The sequence below is a fragment of the Somniosus microcephalus genome, chromosome 13 (genome assembly GCF_052327205.1).
Source record: "Somniosus microcephalus isolate GS21.2 chromosome 13, FLI_Smic_1.0, whole genome shotgun sequence".
NCBI lineage: Eukaryota > Metazoa > Chordata > Chondrichthyes > Squaliformes > Somniosidae > Somniosus > Somniosus microcephalus.
The window spans coordinates 29,057,257-29,071,034 of record NC_140999.1 but is presented as its reverse complement, the minus strand read 5'-3'; the positions used below and the strand labels follow the sequence as shown (position 1 = coordinate 29,071,034).

At 40.2% G+C, this 13,778-nt stretch overlaps 1 protein-coding gene across 9 annotated transcripts in view; it reads right to left on the bottom strand.

The window, feature by feature from the left end:
• LOC147108167 (transcription factor E2-alpha-like) overlaps window positions 1-11,538 on the bottom strand; it is a 153,893-nt gene extending 142,355 nt beyond the window's left edge. For 6 of the 9 annotated variants that reach the window (XM_086004686.1, XM_086004688.1, XM_086004689.1 and 3 more), the window contains exons 1-3: window positions 11,188-11,387; window positions 10,466-10,557; window positions 9,828-9,900 (exon numbers count right to left, since the gene is read on the bottom strand). In XM_086004686.1, the coding sequence (XP_085860812.1) occupies window positions 9,828-9,900; window positions 10,466-10,537 (145 nt within the window). In that variant the 5' untranslated portion in view covers window positions 10,538-10,557; window positions 11,188-11,387. The other 3 variants (XM_086004687.1, XM_086004692.1, XM_086004694.1) reach the window with 3 other exon arrangements.
• Window positions 11,539-13,778: the final 2,240 nt, after the last annotated feature.

The window sequence follows — 13,778 nt, the reverse complement described above, 5'->3', positions numbered from 1 at the left end:
AGGAAGGGCCTATTTCCCTTAGCAGAAGGGTCAATAACCAGGGGACATAGATTTAAAGTAATTGGTCAGAAGTTTAGAGGGGATTTGAGGGGAAATGTTTTCACCCAGAGGGTGATGGGGCCTGGAACTCGCTGCCTGAAAGGGTGGTAGAGGCAGAGACCCTCATCACATTTAAAAAGTACTTGGATATGCTCTTGAAGTGCCGTAACCTACAAGGCTACGGACCAAGAGCTGGAAAGTGGGATTAGGGTGGACAGCTCTTTGTCGGCCGGCACAGGCAAGATGGGCCGAATGGCCTCCTTCTGTGCTATAAATTTCTATGATTCTAACTAAATGTAAAACTTGTTATTGACTATTGCTAAGCATCCTATTCTTACCTTTTCTAAAAAAAATCCTCTATCCCCAAGTCTTTTTATAGAAATAGGATTTAAGTTTTCCAAAATAGTTTTTGATGACTTGGCTGAGTTAGGAGCCAATTTTCAGCTGATGGTTGCAGTCTTGAAAGTTTTTCTTTTGAGCAGCAGCACTGGGTGATTCAGCCTGAAGGCAACATAGCTGGCCGTCAGAGCAAGCTATCCAGTCAGTGGTCCCCTAGGAATGAAGCCTCCATGTTCGGTGCCTCCAACTGTCCAGCTAACATTGGGAAGCGATCAGGTGAACAGTGAGTAAACCGAAAAAAAGGTCAACATTAAGGTTTTGTGGCAAAACAAGTCAGTTGAAAATTGATCTTCGACTGCTTTAACATTGGTTTTATGCTGTGCTAGTGCCATTAGTTCCCAGCACGCAAGCCTCTTGCAGCAACCACAACATAAACTTACTAGATTTGCAAAGATCAGATGCCAGAAAATTTTGGTTTTAAAGAAAAGTGGGTTTTCCACGCAGCCTGCCTTAAATGAATGCGGCAAATTTACTTTGAGATTGCAGCTGGCTGCATGAAACCCATGCATCAGGAGTCAGTGTTACTTGCAAAATCAATGTGAAAGCTGCTTACTTTTGTCAAGAAATCAATCAATGGATATACAAAACATAACTACATTAATACACTGCTTTAGCTACCTGAGAAACAAGCAAGTTAAAGCTCTATTTCTGTACAATTTTAAACAGCAAACTTAGTCTGACCGTATCCATTATTGGGAACAGAGGAGGCAAATCACAAGTTTCATCCTGGTGTTGTCTTTCTTTCTTACGCAACATTCCCATTTTCCAAAGTTTCTTTTACAAACTTACTTCTCAAAAAGATATAGATAGTACTAAAAAAATTTTTTCATTCCAGTTCACTTAATAATAAAAAAAAAATGACACCAGGATTGCACTGCATCAACAGGGAGAAGGTGCTAAAAGCTACCTAGGATTAACTTCTGCACTGGTGCCAGGTTATTCAATACCTTGTGAATCCATACATACGTGAAACAAGCATAACAATTCAATAGTGCATAGATTTCATTAAAAAGGAATGTTGGTGTCAAGAAAATGACAGCTTAATCTTGGAAGGAGGGTGAATTTAACACAACTTCGCTTTGGGGCTGTTGAAGGGAACAGATTCATTTCACCAATCTAAAACAGCCCTGCAAAAATACTGCACAGAACCCGTCTTTGAACTTCGAAAGCTGCTCAAATCATTCATATTAGACGTACATTTTCCATTCATTGCTCCATATCCTTGAGAACGTCACTTATTTTTCTGAGTTAACAATAAACATGAAACAAACACTTGCAAAACTATTTATAGCCAACATAAAGCCAGGAAAAAGCTCATAAATGATAAATAGATCCCATTGTTCCTGTTTACTTAGAAATCAGTAAGTGTTGTGGGTAGTCAGGAAGATTAATTCTGTGGAGGTACCTTTTTTTCTCCCAAACCAGGAAGTCTGGAGGCCCACTTTGAAACATTCTAACAATGGGGACACAGTACTGGTTCAAACATGTTGAAACTTCTTGAACCTATCCCTATACAGGCATGTGTCTTTGCCAACCACCATTTTATATGTTTAAGCCACTACAAATGAAATAGATAAACAAACTGGAAGTGTGACAGTTAAGTACATTACAGGCTTATTTTTTCAGTGAGCAATTATGTTTTAAAGCATTTAGAGATATGCCCATTAACTTCTGAGTCGGGCTGAAGCATTTCCAAGTGAATTAGCTGCTACTAAAATTATAATCTGCCTAAAGCCACCTATTCCATTCTTGCAGCATCCCTAGACAATCTATTTTTCCAGTAAAGGCAACCTCTACAGGATCATTGACAAAAAACATATCCAGGGTTTCAGTACAAAAGCCTGCAATATTTGTCAATCAGCAACTCAAGGAAAGCCTAACGTATGATTTATCAGTAAGTTGTACGTCAACTTTGAAGTTTGTCAAAGTTCCCAGGTGGCCCAATGAACTACATTTACATTTTTAACCATTAGTTATTTTCTAACAGGAAAGAACATTAAAACTGTCATCAACATTCAGGTGCCATTTGGCAGAGTTCTGCTTTCTCCTGACAGTGCTGCAAATCAGTGCTGCTGGCTTGCACAGTTCTAAAAGCAGGTACGACTCTCAGATGGTGCCTGGTGTATAACTGCAACATAAACACATTATGGGATACTGTAACACATTAATGGTTTCTAATGTGCTTTGCTGAAGTAAAGGAAGTGAATGTTTCAGCAGTGCTGAAGTGAAGGTAGTTTGTTCATGCTTTTTTTGTTTGCATCTCAGCCTTTTGAGAATCTCTTGCTTGGAATTTATTTGTTAATTAAAAAAAAATCAGGACATCAAATTTAGTTCAAAGGGTCCAAAGGGGAGAAAACTGGTGGTACAACACAATATAGGTATTAAACCCAGACCTGAAAACAGTATAATGGTATTGCTCCAACACACAGACTAGTTTAAGTTTTAAAACAGACACCATCAAAGGCATGTTAAGATGCTTTCTGTACAAAAACACTAGTAAACCAATTCGAACATAGTAGGAGGCCGAACATACAATTTGAAATTATTTCTATCTGCCTATGGTGCCTTAAGTGTGAACTACAACAGAATAGGCTTCTTTGAAAGAAGAAAAACACACCACAACCGTAACATTACTATTGAATTACAGCAGCAATCCAGGGATTAAACTACAGTTCACTCCTCTTCATTCACAGGTTGCTTAATTCAAATATATATATATATTTTTTTAAATAAGCATAAAAAGCTTTGAATTTCAGTCGCTCATACTGTCCTTTTCCTATTTCAGCACTAAAATACAAAATGAGGCAGCAGTAGCAACAGGATCCTGCCATCACTTTTTTCTGGCCGAGTGGTCAACCCACCTATACAGGGCAGTAGTGTTGCATCGATGTTTGAACACTCGAAGCCAGAAAAATGAAAGTGGCCCTTGCAACATTTAAATAACCGCAGTTATCTCTCAGTTGCCACCGATGCCCTGAAATGCATCCCTCAGTATAAATGTGGTGGATTTCAGGGCATTGGCAGAGCCAGCGCATTGCAGGAGCATCACACGTCACATTTCAGAATCAGAAATGTGACTATCAGAAACGCCAGGTTACTAGTCAGCATTCTGCCTTTATAGGATACAATATTTCCGTAGATGTACCCACTTATCCACCTGTAAAGAATCCAAGCATCAGGAAGTTGGAGACTATGTTAAAATAATTAAACATACAATGCTGCTTCCTGACAGCGCACATTCGAAGGGATGAAAGTTCAGCAGTTGCTGAGGCGATACAGTAATCAAGGAGACACACCAGGAATGTTTATTTAAAAATCACTTAAATGGGTCAGACAAAGGGTTTGAATTGAGGTGTTACTGGTGATTAGATGAGATAAGTGTGAAACTATTAGCCTTTCTGTCACAGCTCTGCCTGTTATTTCCTGTGCTGTGAATCCCTGGGGAGTGCCCTGTATTACCCCTGAAACTTCACCCAGGGACTTTGCTCACCAGGAGACCAATACCAATGCAAGAGAACTAAACATAGACCATACGACCAGCAATTCACAAAAACAAACTAGGGTTTCTGTAGAAACTAGAGAACAGAGTGCTCCATCAGCTGTTAATTCTTTTCAACTACAGCAAGAAACCTGCCTGAAGCCGCTATATTGCATTCTTGGTTTCCTCCAACACCACAGTTTATAGAAATACACACACCACTTAAGAGTTTGTTTGCTAATTTCATTCAAAAGTCTAAGTATTCAATACAGTTAACATAATACAAGGACGTGTGTCAAAATAGATTTTAAAAAACACCTCAACCACACATTTATATACTGTAGTGCCCGTTAACTTGGAAAAACATTTACAAGCGCTTCAAAAGGCATAAGGGAAAAACAGATGCCAAGCCAAAAGAGATTAAGAGGGGTGACCAAAAGCTTGGCCAAAGAGGTGGGTTTTAAAGTGGGTCTTAAAAGGGAGGTGAAGAAATGGAGATGTTTAGGGTGGCAATTCCAGCTAAAGGCACGGCCACCACTGGTGGTCAAAGGGAGCGAGTGGGGACTCACTGCGAAATGTGCCCCTAACGGCCAGAAAAAAGCTCTGAATTTGAAAAGCACATATAAACAATGTCTGTATACATTGGCTTTTTTCCTTTTGGATACTACCCTATACACTGCAACTCCAGCTTCAAGGTGTGTGGCTCCCAATGTCAAATTTTAGACCACGGTAACAATGATTTTTGCCATTCATTTTAATCACTATATAAATTGCTTGAATAAACCAAACAGATCAACAGCTCAAAAAAGATGCTGAAGCAGCTTCCATTCTTATTTAAAAAACAGAACTTTAGAATAGCGTTCTGCAATGGTTGTGCCAGCTTTTAACACAAGGCAATTCCACTGTAAAACTTTAGGTACTCCCTCTAAATTACAAAGTGCCTCATCACATAAGAAATAGGAGCAGGAGTAGGCCATACGGCCCCTCGGGCCTGCTCCGCCATTCAATGGGATCATGGCTGATCTGAATGTAGACTCATGTCCACTTCCCTGCCTTCTCCCCGTAACCCCTAATTCCCTTATCTGCTAGGAAAACGTCTATCTCCATTTTAAATGTATTTAATGTCACAGCTTCCACAGCTCTCTGGGGTAGCAAATTCCATAGATTTACTACCCTCTGAGTGAAGAAGTTTCTCCTCATCTCAGTTTTGAAAAGGCAGCCCCTTATTCTAAGATTATGCCCCCTAGTTCTAGTCTCACCCATCAGTGGAAACATCCTCACCGCATCCACCCGATCAAGCCCCCTCACAATCTTATATGTTTCGATAAGCTCGCCTCTCATTCTTCTGAACTCCAATGAGTAGAGTCCCAACCTACTCAAGCTTTCCTCATACGTCAACCCCCTCATCTCCGGAATCAACCGAGTGAACCTTCTCTGAACCGCCTCAAGAGCAAGTATATCTTTTCTTAAATATGGAAACCAAAACTGCACGCAGTATTCCAGGTGTGGCCTCACCAATACCCTGTATAACTGCAGCAAGACTGAGTGAATATAGACAATTTAGTCATGTGACAATGTGCAGCGTGTTACAATTATTTTAAATTTCCTTCTTCCCATCACATGGGTAGTTATTGCTCATCAAAAAAATGCACAAGATCAAAGTTGCTGGTCACTGGAGAAAGATTTTTTTTAAATGTCACCACTAAAACACCAGAAATGTATTGTACAGGAACTGTATTTGGCCTGTGATTCAACCTCACAGGTTTTGATGACTTTCACTCATGTGGTTTAAGAGCTCACTGGAACCCCTCATTTTAAGTAACCCTGCAATACTGTGGGCCACATGAGCAGATCACTAATGGCTCATATGTAAGCCACATCAAAAGGCATTCCCAGCACCCCAAGCAAACACAAGCTTTTTGGGAGACTTCAAAAAGACAATATTCTAGGAGAGAGTTTAGAAGGGATACAGGAATAGGTATTGCAAAGAATCTTGCAACGCCATTTTAAAACAATTTATCCAATATTAAAAGTAGTTTGCATTTTTTGCTATTAAGTTCACATTCAAGTTCTAAAATCACAACTGATTTTAGCTAAGAAATGTGCGAAATTATCAAAAGGTAGGGTAGGTCTTGTAATTAGAATTTTTGAAGCCTTTTCAGCCATCAAGTAAATGAGTCAAAGAAACATTCTCTGTATAAAATTGTGGTAAAGAGTGGGACCAATTCAGGATAAGCTAACAACTATGAAAAATGCCACAAAGATTTAAAGCATCAGCTCCAAAAGGAGTCCATACAGAACCATTTGGGCATGCATTCTTGCATTGCAATTATACTGGCTCAAAACCTGCACAACTTCAGTTTTTCCTCCGTTATAATATTTATCAGTTGCTTTACTTGCAAAGCTCTCTAAGTTTCTGTTGTAAATCATGTTTTTATTTTACTTCAGCAGCATTGCAATCTTTCATTCTTACAGTTTTCCCATTTGACACCATACAAATTGAAGAAATGTATTTAAAATACAATATCAGGAAATTACAAAAGTAAACACACACATGAATAATCTTGACATGGGTCACTCTGGGAACAGTATGCCACACAGTTTAAAATCACGCAATTTATATTACACCCACACAAAAATCAAAACAAGTTGCCCAATTGAGCAAACATCACTAACATATCAACTACCCACAAGAGAATCATACTGTCCCAAACAACTGATACTGAGCCCAATGCATTCCAAATTTTCACATTTCAAAGCTTTATTTGGTGCATGTTTAATTGCTATACAAAACTGTATACCAATTTGATAAACAAACAGGAAATCTATACTTACAACAACATTTATATGGCACCTTTAACGTAATAAAAAGGCCCAAGGCACTTCAAAGGGGGTGTTTTCAAATCAAATTTGACACCGAGCCACATAAGGAGATATTAAGGTGGATGACCTAAAGCTTAGTCAAAAAGGTAGGTTTTAAGGAGCGGCTCAGAAGGAGGAAAGAGTGGTGGAGAAGTTTAGGGGGGGAATTCCAGAGCTTGGAGCCTCAGCAGCTCAAGGCACGGCCACCAATGGTGGAGGGATTAAAATCGGGGATGCGCAAGAGGCCAGAATTGGAGGAGTGGAGATATCAGAGGGTTGTAGGGCTGGAGGAGGTTAGAGATAGGGAGGGGCGAGGCAATTGCAGGATTTGAAAACAAGGATGAGAATTTTAAAAATCAAGGCGTTGCTCAACTGGGAGCCAATGTAGGTCAGTGAGCACAGGGGAGATGGGCGAACGAGACTTGGTGCGAGTTAGGAAACGGGCTGCAGAATTTTGGATGAGCTTAAGTTTACGGAGGGTGGAAGATGGGAGGCTGGCCAGGAGTGCGTTGGAATAGTCAAGTCTAGGGGTAACAAAGGCATGGACGAGGGTTTCAGCAGATGAGCTGAGGCTGAGGCAGGGGCAGAGTCAGACGATGTTACAGAGATGGAAAGCAGTACAATACCTAACAAAATCATGGGTTGGTTCAAAAATGAATATGGGACCTTATGTACTACACACAGACTTGTAGTTTAACCTGGTCTGGCATGAGGACCCTATAAAAACATTAATATTTATACATTTGTACTGTACAATATTGGTAATTACCAGAATATTCTTCTCTAATTCATGGACTGGCTAAAAAGCAATAAAGCAATTACTGAGTACAGCCCATCAGAAAGTGGCAACAGTAGTCACTGAAAGTTAAATGGACAAGGGTTTTCAGCTTTCCAAGGTTGGCTATCTTACAAAGTGCCATTAAGAAAAGTAACACTGTATTGGGGACTAATCTGAAGTGTGCATCAAGCACAGAAGGTTTCATGACCTCTTAAGCCATGTAAAAAAAAACTATCAAGCTCTGGAGTGAAAAACTGCAGTAAACCACTAAACTACACTCTTCAATCTCATAACATACTGTCACATACAGTAGCTTGAGACAAACAGTTAAATATACTAATTCAATCTCACTAACAAAACATAATATGCTGTCAAAATTATTTCCTTTGCAAAGAACTTCACAGGGCAGCTACAATGTTAAAAACTGAGAACTTAAATTTACAAACAGTACATGTATTTTAATACAACAACAGATGCTGTGCAGGGAGCTAAAGGCCGTAATTCAATCTCTGGATTCAGCAGGCTTTCATAAACTCTTCAAGCTTTCCTGTTTTGGTTCAAGACATCAGCCAAAAACTCTGATTGAATTACATCTGCATGATTCCCATCTCAACATCACTTTTGCATGCAACTCCAGCTTGTTCTTTCTCTGGGGTGTGGGGGCGGGGGAGGTTGGGAAGGGGAAGGTCGTGTAGTGTTAAGGCTGGAGGTAAGAATTTGGAGAGAGCATGACATCACAAGTTCAATTCAGTCAGGGGGAGTTTCAGTAAACATGTATGGCAGTTAACTTATGAATATTCATCTTTAGGCTACATTTTACTGTTTAAAAGTAAATCAATCATTCAGCTGTTACAAAATTCAAAAGAATGAGATTTCTCATGTCCCTCTCTCATTGCTGCCCTTGCCCCTCCTAAAAAAAGCAATAAAGTCTCCAGTGGGAAGGCTTCTTGCAATAGTGCTGCCACAACATAATATAACTGGAAATTTTTGTAAGACTTCAGTAAAAGCTCCCCAAGGAAGTTATTCTCTTTTCTCCTCCCCCACCCCATAAATCCAAATCTGGAGTGTGATTAATGTCAAAGACTCAATATTCCTTGCAGCTGAAAACTAAATTGTATAACTACAATTTATCTACATCTAAAAGACATGTTACATTCCTACTGCTCAATATTTTTCTTAACATATGAAGCACTTTCATACAAATATTCTAAAATGTGTTAATGTAACTCTTTTTTTTTAAAAAGGCAATTTACTGAACGGCCTTATTTAAAATTGATCACTTTTTTAAAAAATGTGTTCACTCTCCACCCTAATAATCATGACATAACTGTGCATAATATGGAAATATAAATTATGAGAGTTTAAAAAGAATATGCAGAACTGGCTAACTATGGGGGAAAATGAAGTCAATACATAGATTGTAGCTTTAAAGATGGGCTTTCAGTTCAGGTTCCATTAAGGATTAGATACAACAACAGATAACAAGATAAAAATTGCAATGGACTTGTAGGTTTTTAAAAAAAAATTGTGGCTTTTCACCATTGGATTCACTCAGTTTTAAAGCCAGAAACACAGTTTAAGAAAGTGAGACATCAATCTCAATTTTATGCATGCATGATGGTTACTACTGTAAATGTGCAACCATTTGCATGGAGATTAATCATCTTGCATTGTGCCAGTGATGTTGAAATACAAAATCCACTGATATAGGACACAGAATGCATCATGTTCAATACAAACTTAGAAGCTTTTCCAGCAGGGATACATGCATACATACCAGCATGTATAAATCTAAACAATGACTCCACAGCTATATTTTTAAAAAAATGCAGTTTCCACTGGAAGAGCAGATGTTTTGAACGCTATCCGAAACGTGAGACAATCTAGCTCAAGAGTGAAAATCTCTGTTGATGTTGGATTTTATCCAATTACATGTCAAAATTATCAGGAAAAAGCCACATAATTCCTATGATTATCCTATTTTTTGTGTTCAGCAAACCATTGCTTCTTTTTATTAGTTCTGTAAAACCCCTCAGGCTGCTTTCCAAGATACCTTACTCCATTTCACATTCCCCACCGATTGTTCAACTATGACTAACTATGCAAATTTTCTTTTTAAATATAGATCATCGATTTAAAGACCTAAAACAGAACCAGTTCTTTCAACTTACAACCTCCACACCAATGCAGATTCAGAGTTTGAAGACATTGTAAAAACACATTCACATCTATACAATACCCTGCCCACAACAAAATATGAACAGACTGTACCTGTTCCCCCAAACTGGTTGCTTCCTAACGTGGTTGGTCGGTTCTTTCCATTAGATGCAGGTGGGGAAAACATCTAAGAAATAAAGAATAAAGTGTCACTTGAATAAAAAGATGTTACAACAGGGTGTCAAATCATTTTTCCCCCAACAACCAGTTTGATTAACAATACTGCCTGATTTAAAAAAAAAAGGAATATTTTTGTTCTCGGGTTATCTAAATTCATTAAAACCACGACCAGACTCGCAATTTTCACACTAGTTCCACGGTGTACGTCTAAGAACTCAGTCTCACAAAGTGCAGCATTTGCTCCGTGGAATGATTTCATTTGCACTACGATCTTGCAGCATAGGTTCCTAGGATTAAACATTATATATAAAAAAAGTATTCGCAAACAAAAGATTGCCAAGTACAGTACTGGAGGTCTTCTGACAGTATCACCGCTGTCTGCCTAATGGCTTTACAGAAACTCCCCACATCTGACTCGCTGTGCACTTAAAATTCAACAACTGCTGATTGTAATAGTCTAAATAACAAACTAGCTACTCTAAAGTGGTTATTTATTTGAGAATTACATTAAAAGCAGAGATCCTGCAAGAAAAATCGCTCACAAATACATGGTACACCGCCATAATCCTTACCGCACTGAAATCCAGCAAGTCGCTGAGTTCTTTGTCCGTCCCTATGGCTGCCATTCGCTGCTGAGGATTCATTTTGACAAATTAAAACACCCCTAAAGAAAGGTTAAAAAAGAAATGGAAAGCAAGCCTTACTACCCTTGATCAGACGTGATGTTCATCACGAGAATCAAAATAGCCTTGTCTTCGAGTTAAAAGAAAAACGATTTGACATTGTTTTTTTAAAAAAAAAACACCAAGCAACAAGAAGTGCAAGAACAAGACCACTTTTTAATACTCGCCAGAAATCAAATTATTGATGGATTGGGACAAAATAAAAGACAGCTAACTTGACTTGGATATTAATTTTTGTTTTTTAAAAAGTTTGTGTGGAAAACGATACTGCTAAAAATTACTCAGCTTCTCGCAGACTGAAATCATGCCCATTTATTCAATCCCAACCATTCGAGTCAAACAAAATTTGTGCATGTGCGCCCCTCGCTCCACAGAGTGGCTGCAACAACTTAAAAGACATAAAGCACCAAATGCACTTATTCGCACAGAAGAGCGAGCACTTCGGGCCGGGATACCGATTAACAATTGCTCCTGAACCAAAAAACAACTGCTTTCCGAAGCCTGAAAACATCCAGGGTTTTTTTTTGGAGATAGTTAATCTGCACTAGTAGCCGAGGGCGCACACACAACTTTCTGCTCCGTAACAATAAAAGTACATGCCGTTTGTTTACCTCTTCGGTGAGCATCCGAAAGTCAACATGAAATGAAAGGAAAAGAGGATTGAAAACCAGCTCCAAATAAGCCGCAATTTATCCGCCCCCCTTTTTTCCCCCAGCAGTTGGAGCTCCCGGCAAACTTTAAAGGCGAGAGCTCGGTGAAATTTTCACAAATACTGCTACACTGTAACAAATGCATTCCCAGCGGCCGACATATTTACCCTCTTCAACATTATCACATTGGAAGGCGGCGAGATATCCATGCGCCAACATCCGGGGGCTCCTCCAAACTACTGAACAAAAAAAAAACCACAAAAAATCCTCGGATCGCCACCTTCCCTCGGACTCGGGCCAAAAAGAAAAAAATCCCCGTCGGGAGCGGCCGGTGGAAGCGACCGGGGGGGTCTCTGTGCGAGAGGCGCCGCAATCTGTGGCGGGACAATATTCCGCGTAAGTGGACGGCGGGGCCGGCGCCAGTGTTGCGGGCCGGCTTTGAGTGACAGCAGTTGGAACGGTGGCACACCGCGCCCGGCCAATCAGCGGCCGGCTCCTCCTCCTCCTGATGGATACAGCGCCGCTGCCGGAATGTAGCCAATCAGCGGCCGGGCTCCGCCCCCCCCTCTGCCCCTTGCTGGCGGATACATCGCAGGCAGCCAATCGGCGGCCGCCCGGCGCCCCCTGATTGGTCGCAGCCGGCCTGCCGCACCCGCCCTGTCGCGGGTGCAAGCGCTGCGCTGGCTTGCACTTCAGACAGCGTGAGGCTGATTCATGGGCAGAGGGAGGGTGGGAGAAGAGAGAGGAGGAAAGGGAGGAGGGAAAGGAAGGAATGCGGTAATACTGAGCTGATCGACTACATTTTCTTTAAAATGCGCCTTTATTTCAAGTGATGGAGGTATCGGAGAAAATGTTGCACAACTAGGCTGATAGACTACATTAAAATAAATGCGCCTTTATTGTAAGCGATACGGGGGTTATATATGCACATCTTCATCGCTCAGTGCGTACGAAGTGTCTTTTATTTACACACTGGCGGAGGTTAGCACGACCCCAACAAACCAAAATATTTCACAGGAAGGGGAAACGTAGCTCGATAGAACAGGACTTTGGAATGGCAGTGATGTCATCGTTTTACTGGAGGGCTTCCAAGTCTCCTCAAATGTCCTGCTACTGACAAATCAGACATTTCAGCGTCGAGCAGAGTCTGGGCCAAACCAAATTGTGAATTAAGTGGCTTTTTCCCCCACTTTAAATCTTCAATACATCCAAATATATTAGCAAAACAGCAGATTTTACAACACATCTTCCACTCACAAACAATGGAGCACAGGAGGACAACTCCATTTGCAAAAAGCAAGATTATTTTCCATGTACACACTTGTGGTCTGTCTTTGCAATGGATAAAACTTCCTTGGTCTCTGATTCAGCTTGAGAACAACGTATAGTTTTATTCTACATAGAGCATGCAAGTTTTATATATACAAAAATAAGTAAAAAATAAACGTGTTACAGAGAGCAGTCATAGAAATTTAACACACTGCTTTCACTGCTAAAATGTGTGTTCAGATCTAACTCAGACCCTTGGGATAAAAGTCTTCTCTCTGTGCAGGCTATAAAGGTCCTATAGGATTGGTAGTCTAAACCAGAGGGAGTAGGCTAAGCACACAAACTTGCCCACAATTTGGCAGTCCCAACTCGCGCACACAGCTTGCATTTATATAGCACCTTTAATGTAGAAAATGTCCCAAGACACTTCAAAGAAAGAAGCAAACAATTAAAGATTTCAGCCATGGAGAAAGAATTTGATGAAGAAAGACTGAAAGTTGCTTGTTGGGATGGTTTTTAAAGGTATAGAGAAGTTGAGAGGCAGGGAGTTTTACGGAGGGAGTTCCAAAAAGTTGGGCCAAAACAACAGAAGACTGCCACCAATGGTGGGGTAACCAAACAACAGAATTGCACAAAAAGTCAGACTTAGAGGACAGAAGGGTGCAGGAATAATACAAGACTAAGGAGGTTGCAAAGATCAAGTGACTGATTTTGAAGATGAGGATCTAAAATTTAATGTGTTAGGGTGTATATACATGGCTGTGTCAGCTTGGTAGCACTCTCTTACCTCTGCACCAAAAGTTTGTAGGTTGAAGCCCCACTCCCAAGATGAGGATTTGACCAAGGCTAACATCTCAGTGCTGCATTGTCAAAGAAGCCGTTCTTAAATACTAAAGATCCTGTGGCACTATTCAAAGGAGAGAAAGTAATTCTCCCAGTGTTTTGACTACTATTCTTCCCTGAACTGTCACTACCAAAAACCAGTAAAGTGGTTGTCCATTTTATTGTGCGAAGGTTTGCTGTGCATAAACTTTCTACCATCCAACAGCACTGCATTTTAAAGTAACTCTGCTATTCTTGGGCTAGGAGTGCTCGATGTCTGACAATGGGTGTCTGAAAGGGAAAGTCTTGCATTCCATTAACACTGGCACCCCTTGTGTTAACAAACACAAGTTCACCACAAAAAAAATGTATTTCAGCAAAAAAGTAAATTCAGTAGTATGTTGGGACATCATGGACAGGCTTTAAAACACTCATTCTGAAACCAACTATCTGCTCTTTGT